This window comes from Gambusia affinis, linkage group LG15 (assembly GCF_019740435.1).
Source record: "Gambusia affinis linkage group LG15, SWU_Gaff_1.0, whole genome shotgun sequence".
Lineage (NCBI taxonomy): Eukaryota > Metazoa > Chordata > Actinopteri > Cyprinodontiformes > Poeciliidae > Gambusia > Gambusia affinis.
Genome location: NC_057882.1, coordinates 11,133,289 through 11,147,581, shown reverse-complemented (window position 1 = coordinate 11,147,581; position 14,293 = coordinate 11,133,289). Strand labels below are relative to the sequence as shown.

At 39.4% G+C, this 14,293-nt stretch overlaps 1 protein-coding gene across 5 annotated transcripts in view; it reads left to right on the top strand.

The window, feature by feature from the left end:
* Positions 1-14,293, top strand: part of lrch2 (leucine-rich repeats and calponin homology (CH) domain containing 2) — a 39,083-nt gene that overhangs the window by 12,715 nt on the left and 12,075 nt on the right. For 2 of the 5 annotated variants that reach the window (XM_044141115.1, XM_044141120.1), the window contains exons 2-17: positions 514-658; positions 871-997; positions 1,102-1,207; positions 3,368-3,504; positions 3,674-3,804; positions 3,903-3,990; positions 5,908-6,004; positions 6,128-6,228; positions 6,331-6,398; positions 10,636-10,740; positions 11,636-11,704; positions 12,024-12,086; positions 12,766-12,814; positions 12,919-13,059; positions 14,096-14,146; positions 14,226-14,289. In XM_044141115.1, the coding sequence (XP_043997050.1) occupies positions 514-658; positions 871-997; positions 1,102-1,207; positions 3,368-3,504; positions 3,674-3,804; positions 3,903-3,990; positions 5,908-6,004; positions 6,128-6,228; positions 6,331-6,398; positions 10,636-10,740; positions 11,636-11,704; positions 12,024-12,086; positions 12,766-12,814; positions 12,919-13,059; positions 14,096-14,146; positions 14,226-14,289 (1,542 nt within the window). The remainder of the gene's footprint in view (positions 1-513; positions 659-870; positions 998-1,101; positions 1,208-3,367; positions 3,505-3,673; positions 3,805-3,902; positions 3,991-5,907; positions 6,005-6,127; positions 6,229-6,330; positions 6,399-10,635; positions 10,741-11,635; positions 11,705-12,023; positions 12,087-12,765; positions 12,815-12,918; positions 13,060-14,095; positions 14,147-14,225; positions 14,290-14,293) is intronic. The other 3 variants (XM_044141116.1, XM_044141118.1, XM_044141119.1) reach the window with 3 other exon arrangements.

Genomic DNA, 14,293 nt, shown 5'->3' with positions numbered 1-14,293 from the left:
AATTGATGGATTGATGGATGTGCAATCTATGGGTTGCACATAAAAATTATGGGTTGGGCTTTGTTTCCTGTCAGACAGGCGCTTTAAACAAATTGAATGTTATAATTAAGAAGAAAGGCCTCCAATTTCTTTAACTTTACCACAAATGATCAACTCAACAGTACACAATAGATCTGCTGCTTTCCAACAAAGAAAAAGACTTGAGTTCAGCTCAAGTCTAAGGTTGTTACTGTGAGTCTCCCAGATCAGTGATCGATGTGCTGGCATATTACAGCCGTAGCGGCACTCAGACAGTCAAAGCTTCAGACTCCTCTGTAATTTTAGACCATTGTTCGATGAAGGAGACATGTTAGCTACTGGTCTGTCACAGAGATGTATTGATCTGTCTTTCTAGCTCGTGGCCTCTTGGGTTTAAACCAAACGCTGGGATGTTGCCTGGACTGTAAAAGTGCTTTTACGGGTATCCTACCTCTTCATGTTGGAAGTAAACACTTTTTCTGTTTCTGTCTGTAGATCTGTCCAAGAATCATCTGGCAGAGATCCCCCCAGAGGTCTGTCTCTTTGCCCCACTCGAATCACTCAACCTCTACCACAACTGCATCAAATCCATCCCTGAAGCCATTATCAATCTGCAGATGCTGACTTATCTTGACATCAGGTGAGCCACGAGTTTCTATTATTGCATTCAGTCAAAGTAAGAGCTAATCTTTTGCAGCTTTATGTGTATGTAGAGGTGCTTGTTCTGCTTTCTTGGGCACAAACAAGCTCACACGAACAGGAGACAATTCCTCTTTTTGTACTGAAACTCAATTCCCAGTACCTCTATGCTCAGTTTTGATATGTAGGTCAATGTTTTATCTTCCTCCACAGCCGAAATCTCCTGTCGGTTCTACCAAAATACCTGTTCAATCTCCCCCTCAAAGTCCTGCTTGTGAGCAACAACAAGCTGGTATCCATCCCTGAAGAGATTGGCAAGGCCAAAGAGTTGATGGAGCTGGTGAGCGTTGCCTAGGCATCGGTGCATTTGACCCGATGATGTGATTGATGCACGTCGACAGATAAGAGTATTTCTGCTCTCCCACATTTTTCCTCCACTTCCAGGACGTGAGTTGCAACGAGATCCAGGTCCTGCCAGCGCAGGTGGGGAGGCTCCAAGCCTTACGTGAACTCAACATCAGGAAGAACTGTCTTCACATGCTGCCTGAGGGTCAGTGATCACTTTGAGATGCTCTGTCTTTCTCTCACCGTTCAGCTCTCACAGAGTTATGGGTGCGGAGTGAGACCGCGTTGTGGATTTTGGCAAGCGTGGCTGACCTCTTAGAGCCAAAACACACTTGGCTGGAAGCATTTGTTTTGTGTTTCCTGTCATGTTTGTTGTCTTTTCTCTTTTGGAACCCACTTTTGATTTCTTAACTTGATTAATAGTTTTGTTACCAAGTAAAAATTTGATTTGTGTGACATGAGTCATAAATTTCACCAAGAGGAACACAACTTGTTAAAAATAATTTAACATTTTATGGATGAATGAGAATCTGATTGAGTGAACAGTAAATCTACTTTCTGACAGAGTTTAGTTGGAAGCCAGTTTATTTTTATAGGCAGGTTCGCTCATGAGAAGCTGTCAAAAAGTGATCAAAACTGTCATAAAATGAAAAGCACCATGAAAAGAAAGTCATAAAATCAAACAAGATCAAACGATTTTGGGACCTGAATCCCTGGGAGTCCTTTAAAAAAAATCCTCCTCACACTTTCCTTAGAACCAAGACCAGTATGAACTAAACTGATGCTGGAGTGTGGAAATAGTTCAGCTGGATCCTATATTTATTCATAACAAAACACAAATTCATTCCCTTTTCATGTATGTCAATGAGGTCAGTCATAAAAAGTCTACCACCTTGATTTTAATACTATAAATATTCCCTGATTTTCTAAACTAGGCCTTACATTACATGAAGTTCAAGTTTTATTTTTCATTAATTCATTTGTTTTTCAACTTCTTACTGTTGAATCAGGTGTAACAAGAATGTAAAAGCCACTGTTGTTTTTACAGAGAGTTAAAATATTAATAATATTGAAAATATGTATGTTTAACAAGATCTGGTCACCATCAGTAAGTCCAGTGATGATACAGAAAGTTGATTCCAGCTTCCTGCAACATGTAGAAAGTCTCAGCAGATCAGAAATAAATTTGTAGAGAAGCATTTTAAAGGTAGAGGCTATGGGTCTAAAATCCAAGCAGTTTGATGCCACTGTGACTGCAGTTCCACATGTTATCCAGATGTTTAAGGTCAACAGGACTGTAGACACCCTCCCAGGTAATCGATTTGCTCAGTAGGGGGCCCTATCAACTTTTTAAAACACCAGCTACATTCAGCAGGCAAGCCTTCTTCTACCAGCTCCATTGTGTTTGTTTTTATTGCATTTCCTTTGTTTTTAAAAAAAAATCTGTATTAATTTTACTCTCTTTTTTTATTAATCAAAATACATTTTGATTGAAAGACGTGTTTTCAGTCAATGCTGACTCGGCCGTAAGCAGACTATTGTATAAAAACCCATTAAGATCGATCGCAACAAATGCATCTGTTGCCCTCTAAGACCTGCATCAAGCGTTTCCACTTGTTTACTTTGGTGATGCAACCTGAGACATTGTCAGTGTTGAAATATCTTCATTTGGTGAGACATAAAGATTTTTGAGAACGAACGATTTTACAACCTACACATTATTAGGTTGCGAAATGCTTTTAAAACGCCTGTGTGGCTTCAGTAATTTCCCATGATGCATCATGGTAAAAGCAAAGTTGGCTGCTAAATACTTTAGAAAAGAGAAATGAGCTTCATTAGGTTGGAGAAAGTTAGAAAATGTCTTCTAAAGAGGGTAAAATCCACTGGGGTTCATATTTATTTGGGTAATTAAAGGTGGTACTTACACTCCTGATTTTTGTTTGTTTGGAACATGAAGACTGTTAAACTAACCACAACGTTCAACTCTAAAGAGGCAGATTTTTAATCTAGGTTTAAAGGAACTCTGTTTTTCAGTTTTCTGGAAATTTGTTCCAGATTTGTGGAGCATAGAAGCTGAATGCTGCTCCTCCATGTTTGGTTCTGGTTCTGGTGATGCAGAGCCGAACCAGAACCAGAAGACCTGAGAGGTCTGGAAGGTTGTCATGGCAACCTTCCAGACCTCTCAGGTCTTCCAAAACTTAATTGTGTTTTGGTGTTTCAGTGATTTATAAACAGGATTTTAAGCTACAAGAGCCAGTGTAAGGACTTTAAAACTTGGTGAAATGTTGAAAAACGTGTTTCCTACATTTCTGTCACCTCTGTACATTCTGCTGTTGGTGTCAGGGTTTCATTTTTTCCTTTTCAGAGCTGGCAGATCTGCCTCTCATCCGACTTGACTTCTCCTGCAATAAGATCACAGAGATTCCTCCAGCTTTCAGGAAACTCAGGCAGCTGGAGTACATCATCCTGGACAACAATCCTATGCAGTCTCCTCCTGCACAGGTGTGTTATTTCACTCCAGTAAGACGTACTTATGTTTACTTGTAAACATAAAACGCGAATGAAATGAACCTGATACGAGTGCGCCATCTAGTGGTTGAGAGGAGATCATTCTCTCTGCAGTGGTAATTGACAGTGGGCTGAGCTCAGTTTTGGATTTTATGCATTTCAGATTTGCCTTAAGGGCAAAGTGCATATCTTCAAGTACTTGAACATCCAGGCTTGTAGAACGGACAAGAAGCCAGACACCCTGGACCTCCCGACGCTCAGCAAACGATGTCTTCCACAGCCCCTCACTGACAGGCAACAACTGATTCATCATTATGTTATATTATTTGTATCCAAACCTAATTCGTAGTTTGTTCATTTTAACATTTTCAATCTGTTTTGTATATTTTCAGCATGGAAGATTTTTATCCCAGTAAGAACCATGGGCCTGACTCTGGAATTGGTAGTGACAATGGTGACAAGAGGCTGTCAACAACAGAGGTCAGAGTTCAAACACATCGATGGGTGATGGTCGCAGATGTGCTCCAGTGTGTAGGAGTCTCAAACAGCCTTTAGTTTCTTTCTATTTTGTTTTTTAAGAACCAAAAATAAACTCACACACCAATTTTCCTTCTTGTAGGAAATCTTGAAAAGCGTTTCTCATTGCCCTTTAACTTAATAATTCACAACTTTGTTGACCTACCACACAAAATCCCAATAAAATACATTGAACTCTGGAACATGACAAAATGTGGGAAAAGTTTAATACATACTTTGCAAGGCACTTTAGGACTACATTGTTTTACTCTGATGTCAAGGGATTACTGTTATCACTTGGTTTGTTATTCCCAGAGTTATAATAATAAATGAAAAAACTCCTAGGGTGTGGCAGCTGAAATAACACAACGTCTCGTCAGACAGAGCTGAAGAGAAAAACATTGGTATCTTTAAGTTGTCAATCTAGCTTTGAACTCGCAAAAGCAAAACCAGCAGGCACAGAAATATTGAAGCAAAAACTGGAAGGCGGCGAACCGCCACAGGGTAAAAAGAAAATAATACAGACGTCAAACTTGAATCACGCAACATGTACTGTTAAAATCAGAAGTTTACATACATTATATGTATATACTGCGTTTTTTTTAACACTGCCTGACATGAAATCAGATAAAAATGTTTCATGCTACAAAAAGACTCCCTGGTGGGGAGACAAAAAAAAAAAAAAAAAAGTTTCAGGCTTTTGGTCATTTAGGATTACCAAGGATTACAATAATGAAAAGGAAATTATTTTATTACTTTTTTTCAAAATCAAAAATTTAAATACACTCTAAGAGATCCCAGAGAGAAACATTCTTTGGTCTGAAATGAGCATATCAACTCAAAAACAAAAACTAAAGAAGATACTGGCTGAAGATGGCAGTGAAACGAGTCCATTCATTCAGCCAGGAAGCAGCCATTACTTCAAAAAACACATAAAAAAAGCCAGATTCACGTTTGAAAATGCACACAGGGACAAAGACCGTCATTTCTGGACAGACAGGAAAAAAGCTTGGGTGCAAATATGTTTCCAAATGGACAGCGACCCAAAGCAAACAGCCAAACTGGTTACAAAATGGCTCAAGAGTTACAAAGTCAATGTTATGGAGCAGACATCACAAAGCTCTGACCTCAATCCTAATGAAAATTTATGTGCAAAGCTGAAAAGTCATGTGCGACTCGAGCAAGGCGGCCTACCAACATGGCCGACACCACTTCTGTCAGGAGGAATGGGCCAAAATTCCTGCCAACTATTATGAGGAGCTTATGGGGAAAATATCCAAATCATATTTTTAATAGTTTAAGGCCAGTGGAACCAAACACTAATGAAGTGTGTTTGTATTTTGACTTTGAAGAAAGTAATAAAAACTGCCTTAGAAATTCTCTCACTCATTTTTCTGGGATCTAGCAAACAGAAAACATGTTGGTAATCATAATGGACAGCCAAAACTGGAAAGGTTTATTGATTTCACATCAGTTAGTGTGAAAAAAACAAATGCATCTGTGTTTTTGTATGTCGTGTCAGCAAACTTCAGCTTTCGACTGTATGTGACTACAACGCCGAGTGGAGAAACGGCGGCAGATGGCATAGGAATATTTACTGAAATAATTTAATGAGTCAGACTGTGTATCACATGTATGCCCTAATTCACCTGTTGGTGATATTTCAGTTTGTGCCTCGGAGCGAAGAAACTGCGACATGTCAAAGGCAGCATACCACTCATGTCTGTTAGTGGTTTAGACAAATAAATACGTTTTATACAGCAAGTGAAAGGAATCTTTACGTTGTATCATTTCCACGCTAGCGCATGTTCTGTATTGCATCACCAGCCCATAAAGGTAATTTATAATAAGGCTGTTTTTGTTTTTGAATGTCATCCGCAGCCCTCAGACGACGACACCGTCAGCCTCCACTCACAGGTCTCAGAGACGGCCCGCGCCGACGCTCTGTCCCTGCTCTCCAAAATGGACTCCTGCAAAGGTTACCCAAAATAAGTATCACACATTCCCTTTGGCAGCAATAACAGAGACACATGGGGGTTATACAATGAAGTGCCTAAAATGTGACAGTTGTGTGACGAACGCGGATGCTTCCTCCCTCTAGCAGATCAGGATCTGTATGACTTTATAGAGCCCAACCCCGACGAGGATCCTGCTCTGTTAGAGAAAGATGGGCAGCAAAGCAGCCATGTGTCTTGTATAAAGGTACCTACATCTGTTTGAGTTTTCTGCAAGATCTTAAAAGAAGAAAATCCAGAAGGTTTGCTGTCCAGATCCTCATGCAATGTTGCTTTGGGTGTGTTTCAGGAGCTGGAGAAAGTTTTAAACATGTCCCAACAATGTAAAGATAAAGACAGCTGGAAGGAGGAGTCCGGGTGAGTTTGAAACCAACTCTTCTATTCATCAAAGCACGTGCAAATGAGCACATGCCGTTTTAATATGAAAACTGCTGGGGCTCTTTGGAAACAACAAATGGCTCAAATGTCAATGACTCACTGTCTGTGGACGCAGGCTTACAGGACGGCACAACATCTGTTCTTTTTCATCTTTATTACTCATTCAAACTTCACATAACGTGATGGGAAGAAAGAAAATACATGATTTAAAAGATTTATTTAAAAGAAAAATAGGTGAGGCCTGAAAAGTCAGAACTCATTTGAGTTACATATGCAAGCCTTTTGGAATATGTCTACCAAACCTTTACACATTTTTCCATATTTTGCATCTGTGTGTAAAGTATTGCTGCAGTATGCACACAGAGACTTCGATCTAAACTTTAACACTATACCTACTATACTACTATACCTTGGAGTATTTATCAGGTTTTCAGCTTCTGCTCTGTCCAGCCTTGTTTTTGGTATTCATGTTCCTAAAACCTCTTAAACCTTCACAAACCAGCTGCATTCACGCTGCGATTAAGTTATACACAGATGAACTGCAGCGGTGTTGGATTTTATTCTTTATTTAGCCTAGGAAATGTAGATAAAATAAACTTTCCTCATTTTTAGTACTCTTCTCATAATATCTAAAACCACCAAACAACTTCTTGTTGGTCTGCTTCACAGAATCCCAATAAAATTCTTCAAAGTTGGTGATTATTACATGACAACAGTGAAAAAGTTCGCTGATGTAGCAAAGCACTACTACTAATTGTAGCACTATTATAAGGAAAACCCCAGCATGTACAGATGCTGTGCAGCTGTTGTTTTGACATGCTGTAGACATTAGTGACTTATATATAAGTCTCTAAATCTGGAGTTTGATTCTGTTCTTTTCTGTTTTGATGAAAGTCAGAAAGCTTTGTCCATATAAACAATATGAACAGAGGAGTTGAAACAAGCACAGGACTGCAGGGAAGTTACTAAGCCCAACCGGATGAAAGGAAGCAGCAGATCAGAAAGGAATAAACATAATTTTTTACTCATATGATATCTAAATGTAAAACATCTTAAAGCCTTACTAAACAAGACGAATTATGCTCTTCTGTTATTCCAAGATGTTGGGAAAAGGATGAAACTCTGGATAGATGCTGTATGTTGAAGCTAAGCAACACATGGCCAGATGCTTATAGAGCAAAGCTGAAAGTGTGCCAGTAAAACACTGGAGTGTGATCCGGCCATTGCATCCATGTATCCAGTTTCTGAGCCTGCTTTATCTCTTGGTACCTATTTCTAGCAGTCTTGTATCTCTGGTCAAAACAGAAGCGCATGCAGACTTCATTAGGAAATTCATTTCCATAAATTGGTTTTAAAGCATCCAAAAGACACAATTTTCACACAACTAAGTCACCGTTATGTGTTGTGTCTGCAAAGTATTCCATGGCAGAAAGCAGGAAAATTAAACAATGTGTTGGCTGAAGTTCAGAAAATGATATTTAAAGACAAAAATAAATTGTTTGACCTTGAACTTAAAGCTTGAATCAGCGTGCTGCCCCGAGTTGGGATGTTTGTGTTCGTGCATAAGACAGAGGTACTTCAGCTCCAGTAGTGTGCACCTTTCTGGAAGGGCCTTTTAAATTAAAGTAGGAAGAAGAAAATGTGAAACCGCTTTCTACTCATTAAAGCACGACCTCGCCTATGGGTTCAGATCCAGGACAAACCCGTTACATTTGGCAGAAAAAGCTTCTAATTATGTATCATCAGTGATCAAAGGTTGAGCAGCCAGCAATTGTTAATTTTACAGAAATCATATTGTTTGCAAAACTACTTGGATTTTAATCGGTGCGTTTCGCATGCAGTGAAACTGGACAGTATGTTGTAAGTTTAGTGATATTTCCACACTTGTGGTCTTGAAATAAAACCCAGAGTCCTCAGCGCCCGAGACCGAGACGAGACCGAGACCATCAACAAATGGTTTCGAGACCAAGAGCACTGATAGTCGGAATACATATTGAAAATATTGTATAATAAACTCTTAGCATGAAAACATAGAGGAGACAATCTGCAAAGTGAACAGTTTCTTTGTGAGGGAGCCTAAACTGGAATGAGAGGAAACTACTACGACAATATTAACACTTTAACTCTAAATTCAGTGATTATGTTGGATCTAGTCGCCAAAGGAATCAGTAATTAAACTATTAGTCACACCAATGGCTGGAGAATGTTGGAGAATGAATGTTTACGTTTTATTTAAGCTAATAAAGTTTGAACCTTATCAAAAAATCTCTTTGAATCAGCTTTGGCGAAGGTTTTCAAAAGAATTCGCCTGAGGAGGTCCTCCATGGTCTCGACATGGGTGTTGAAGGATTTGATCATTAGGCTGTTCCTCTTTTTGAGAACCTAGTTGGGCGTAATCCAAAAACCATCCTTGTGTGAATAAAAACACCCAGCTGGATTTTAAACAGGAGGATCAAACTCAATTGTTAACTTGCCGGGCGTGCTTCCTGGTTGGACAGAGCCAACCTGGACCTCCCTGTTTCTCTCTCCACTATCTCATGTTCCTCTTCGCTGCACGCAGAATCAACTTCCAGAAGTCAAGAGAGAGTTTGTGCCTTTGATAACCGTAAGGAACAACAGGGCGTATTTAGTTTCAGAGATCTTTTGTTCACAGTTTGAGAGGACAGGTAATTCTCAGCACACCAGATAAGAAAACCAGTCTGGAGCCAGAGCTTTACTCTTTATTCACATGCATTTTAATTCTAGTGAAAAGCTGTTGAAGATTTTATTATGACAGCCGTATAATCATTGTAATCTAAAGAGTCTATCAAACCTCAGAGGCATTTGCAGACCAGTTGGATTCAAACTGAGATAGACCACACACAGCCAGACCCTGTAAGCTGTTTAAAAGGGTTTTAGTTCGGTGTTTTCTGCCTCTGTCAGCGTCGTGAGGTGTTCATATCTGTGCATCTCAAGGCATCAGCCAGAAATTCATAGCTCAAGCAAAGTTGGGTCTTTCAAATTGACAATAACTCCAAAAATATGGGTAAGCCACGTTAGCTGCAAAGTGGAGGCCAAACCTGCTGCTTTGGAGTGACCATCACAAATCCATGATCTCATCTAGAAAATTAGTGATCAGATCTGAAGAGGCGTTTGTGAGCTGCTAAACAGTTACACCAGTTCTATTGGGTGGAATCTTTTTTTTTTTACACTGTATGTAAATATCAGGTTTCAACTCTACCTCTGTTTTATACACTAATGCAAACCAGTGTCACCACAAATGTCTTCTCTGAACAGTCGACTGATGCAAAAGGGAAGTCTTTGCCTCCAGTTTGACTGGGAAACTGGTTTTCTACTTGACCTTGTTGGATCAGGGAGATCCTTTGTGTCACTCAAAGTTCGATTTGCAGATTGAATTAGCGGCAGTAGTTTGCTGGTGTTATTTTTGGACGTTTTGTTTAGATAATCTGATTTCAAAGTTGTGGACAGAAGCAGTATTTTTTATTTTTCAGCATTCAAATCAAATTTAGTTGCTCAAGATGAATCCACGCTGCGTCAAAAGCGACATACAGAAACTGAAATGCTTGTGCAATCGAATGAGAACGATTGACAACATAAAAGAGGAGGGAGGGATTTTTATTGCTTATTCCTAAATATGGCTTAAAGCAAGACAACGTTGCTCTCTTCATATTTTGGCCTGGCGTCTGCTGCGCCAGAGTTGGAGTAATGAGATTAAACAGAACCAGGAAACTGTAGCTATGCATTGTTTTTTTTTTGTTTGTTTTTTAAACATGTTTATTCTTGTTCTCTCTCTGCATAAGTTTCAAACATTTACTCAAATAAACTTGAATGAAACCCAGTTTATAAGGATTAATGTTTACAATCCTACTTAGGTCAGTTATTTAGTAAAAAAATAAATCAAGTGGCCTTGAAGGTGTCTTCTCGTTTGATTGTCTGGTTCAGATATAGATTGCGCTCTGCAGCTTCTGCAGCTGCCCGTTTAATTTAATGTGGCGGTTTGGCTTCCTTTACGTAAACACAACCCCACCTATTGCTGATATTAACAGAAGCAGCCGGCAGCGAGACAGTCATGTGAAGTCCTCCTGTCTTATGAAATCATACATTATATGGATGAACACAGAATGAGTTCATTTAATAATAACCCAGGCCAGAATTGTGTGTCTTTAAAGTTTGCAACAAAGCCTTTGACGTAAACTCGAACCTCGTCTCCTCACAGTTCTGATAAGGACCAGCTAGCTGAGGAAGAGGATGATGAGCTGAAAGAAGTGCTGGATCTGAGGAAGATCGCTGTGCAGCTTCTGCAGCAGGAACAGCAGAACAGGTGGGTGGGAGTCGCCGTGACGACACACGTGGCACATCTTCATCTTTTTTAGTACCGTAAACATACATTTCTACTCTCTTCCTTGCTCCTCACTCTACTTTATGTTGCAAACAGGTGCGTATAGATGAGGTTGGATTTGTAGCACAAAGGTGATAAAGAATATTATTCTCTCTTGAGTCTTTTAAAGGGGCAATATTATGTATTTTCCAGGCTCATTGTGCTATTTTATAGCATAATCAAGTAGCTATGCTTCCTTCAGTTGTTCTCAAAATGCTATACATGCTAAATATGACTTAAAAGAAATTTTACTTCCTGATTTAACAGCTTCAAATTGAGCCTCTGTCTCTTTAAAAACTCCTGCGCTTTCTGAAACTCAGATTTTTAGCCAAAGTTGGAGTCAACAGGAGGATGGATGGAGCTAAACATTAGAAGCGTCAAAATAATTAAGGAGAAATTTCTAAGCATGGTCACAGAAAAACAGGTGAAAAGTTTTATTATGTGACTTGAGCATTTGTGTGTAAAGACTGGCCAATCTGACTGAACTTCTTGTTATTTTGCAAAAACAAAATGAGCATAAATCTCAATGTTCAGATGTTTGCCTTGGTACCGTCTAAGAATATTCAAAACAATATTTCACATCTGTTTCACTGCAAAGAAATGTATTTATTTCTATTGGTCTATCACAAGAAATGACTTTAAAAAAAAATCCATTAACGTGTGCTTGGTGTTATTCTGTTTCTCATCATTCTGGCCGATATTTGCCCTCGTTTTCCCAAACGTCGCTGCATCATTTCTATCGTCTTCGTTTGTCTCCTCCAGTGTAATTTCTCTCTTCCTACTTTTGATGTTTCTCTACTTCTCTCTTCCTTCTGCTGCGGCTTGTTTGATGTCTTAGACGACGGTCCTTAATTTGCAGAGCAGAGAGTCTAATCCACCGGCGGAGGGTGACCGGCAGGGCGCACAGGTACGCAGGTTTTCCCTCGTAATGTTTCACAGCCGGTTTGCATGTCACGCTTGCCGAGGAATGTCTCCTGGCAGTGGTTGTATCTGATTTGCTGTGATGAGAATCAGTGCCATTGTTAAAAGAAACATGACACAATGCAGGCATTATCACTTTCACTCTTTAGGTGCTGTCCCATGTTGCTCAAGTTTCCAGTGAATATCCGGCAGTGTGTATTTTAAGCCATTTGGAAAAGTATTGTGTCAATGCCAATGATTTACCGGATTTGCATGGTTTCATAAGAGCGTTCCTGTTTTACCAGTTTTCTTGTTTTCCTTTGCAGGTTTCTGAGTCACTCAGGGAGCTCCAGCAGCAAACCGAGGCCCCCACCTCAGGCTGCTCGAAGGTCCGAGTCACAGTCGACCAGAAAAGCCACAAATCCACTGAATTAAGTTTACTCATCTTAAAGGGAAACTGCAGATTTTATCCTATTAAAAACAGATAAAAATAAATAATGCAAGAAAAGACTAAATAAATGCAGCATTGACTTAACACAAGCTGAAATTGTCTCAAATTTGATTCAAGGTTAATCGCACAACTAATCTGCACAATATGGATGTTTTAATTTCCTCTCAAAGCCTTGATCAGGTTAATCTGTTGCCACTCATGTGGCACTAAAATCAGACAAATAACACATGATATTTCTGTCGGTATTTGTGGTTGTGGAGGTGGTGAGGAAGATGCTGTGGACTCAGGTTGAAGTGAAGAAATAATCATTCAATGACAATGAAAACACAATAATCCAGGCAGTACAGATGAGCAGAGGCTAGGAGCTCACACTGGTAGCAACTGGTGCAAAAACACACTGACGACAGACTTGAGGTAGCATAGACGAGGACCCGACAAGGGAACAAAAGACACATGTGGGTTTAAATACACAGGGAGACAATCAGGGTAAACGAGGAACAGGTGTAACGACACAGAAACCAAAATAAACTCAGAAAACTCAAATCCTCACAGTTTTCTATTCTGTTGGATGAGTGAAAAGGTTTTTGTTTACTGTTATCTGTACTGTTTTTTTTCAGTGCCTCTCTGGATGAAGGAAGCAGCGGCGCCTCAGTGCTGAGTGGGCAGGTATAGAGAGAGATTTTATGCACAGTTACACCAAAATACGTGCACTTCAGTCTGTTGTGGTCTGACAACGGGAGGCGTTTGAACGTCGACTTTGTGTGTTTCAGCCTTCATCCTCCTGCTCCTTTGACGGGAGCTTGAAATCAGAACAGTTCGACTGCGATCCAAAATGGCCCGAAGTTCCTCCTGTCCTCAACCAGAACGAAGACCGCAGGCGGAACAAGTACCAGAGGAAGGATTACCTGAAGGTAACAGTATCCTGTTATCTACACCTTTCTTTTCAAGGCTGGCAGAATCTTTCTAGTATTTTGTCATGGTCGTGTGATTTCAGTCACTGTAATTAGCTTGCTAACCTGCATCTTTCCAACAGTATGTTGTCATGGGGAAGGTGCATCTTCTCTTTCCATCTAGTAACAAAATCATGCAAACGTGTCGAAGAAGCCTTATATTAGATATTTATTTTATGGTAGTAGCACAACATTACATTGACAATTTTAGAAAAATCCAACCTTTAGCTTGAATATTCAGTATGTATTTAAAACTGCTACCTGCAGAGTGATTTTTATGTTTTCTGCAAGTCGGAGTTGGGAAATAATATTTGTATTTACAGTTTTTATTCCCTCTGATTGTCTAAAAGTCACATCTTTGTGACTCTCCACCTGTTTTTTCTGCCCTCCATTCTTCCTTTACACCTTTCCTTCTTTCATTTCTTCCTTTATTTATTTTCTTAATTTCTTTTTTCATCGTGGCCTTATTCCCTGTCTCTTTTCTCTTTATTCATTCCTCTGTTGTTTTTCATTCCTTCTTTCATTTTTTTCTTTAACACTTCCATTCCAATTTCTTTCTGATTTTTTTCTCAATTTCTTCCTCTCTAATGTCTTTTATTTCCCTGTGTTCTTGTTTTATTTCCTAGAAATATAAAAATGGCCCTTTTAAGTATTTCTGCAGCACAGTGATCCAAAGCACAAGTCCAAATCAACACAGAACTATTTAACCAGAAATAAAGTCAACCTTATCAGTCTATAGAAAACAAGAGTGAGGAAAGGAGATTAAAACAAAAGATTGGATGATGTAAAAACATTGTGCAAAGACAAATAGTTGTGGGATTATTTTTTACTACACCAGATAAATGTACGCGTATCATAATTTCATAATTTTCTATTGTGGGACATGACGTTACTGCAATAAAACACATTACATGTCTCCTCCTGTGCATGTCAAATACAAATAAATACACAAGGAAATAAAAACTTAATCATAAAAATGTTTTGCTCTTCCTGACAGTACAAGTGTCAGAGTGCTCGTAAAAATTCCAGCGCCAACGAAGACTGTGAGGTGGGTCTGATTGTCTGGTGTTCACACATCCCACCTGAAGCTGATCTATTCTGAGTCTGACTAACGTCTGTGTCCTTAGGAGGGTTTGTGCAACGCTGAGTTCAGCACCACGTTGACAGTGTTTGGACTCAAACCAAGATCAGGTAA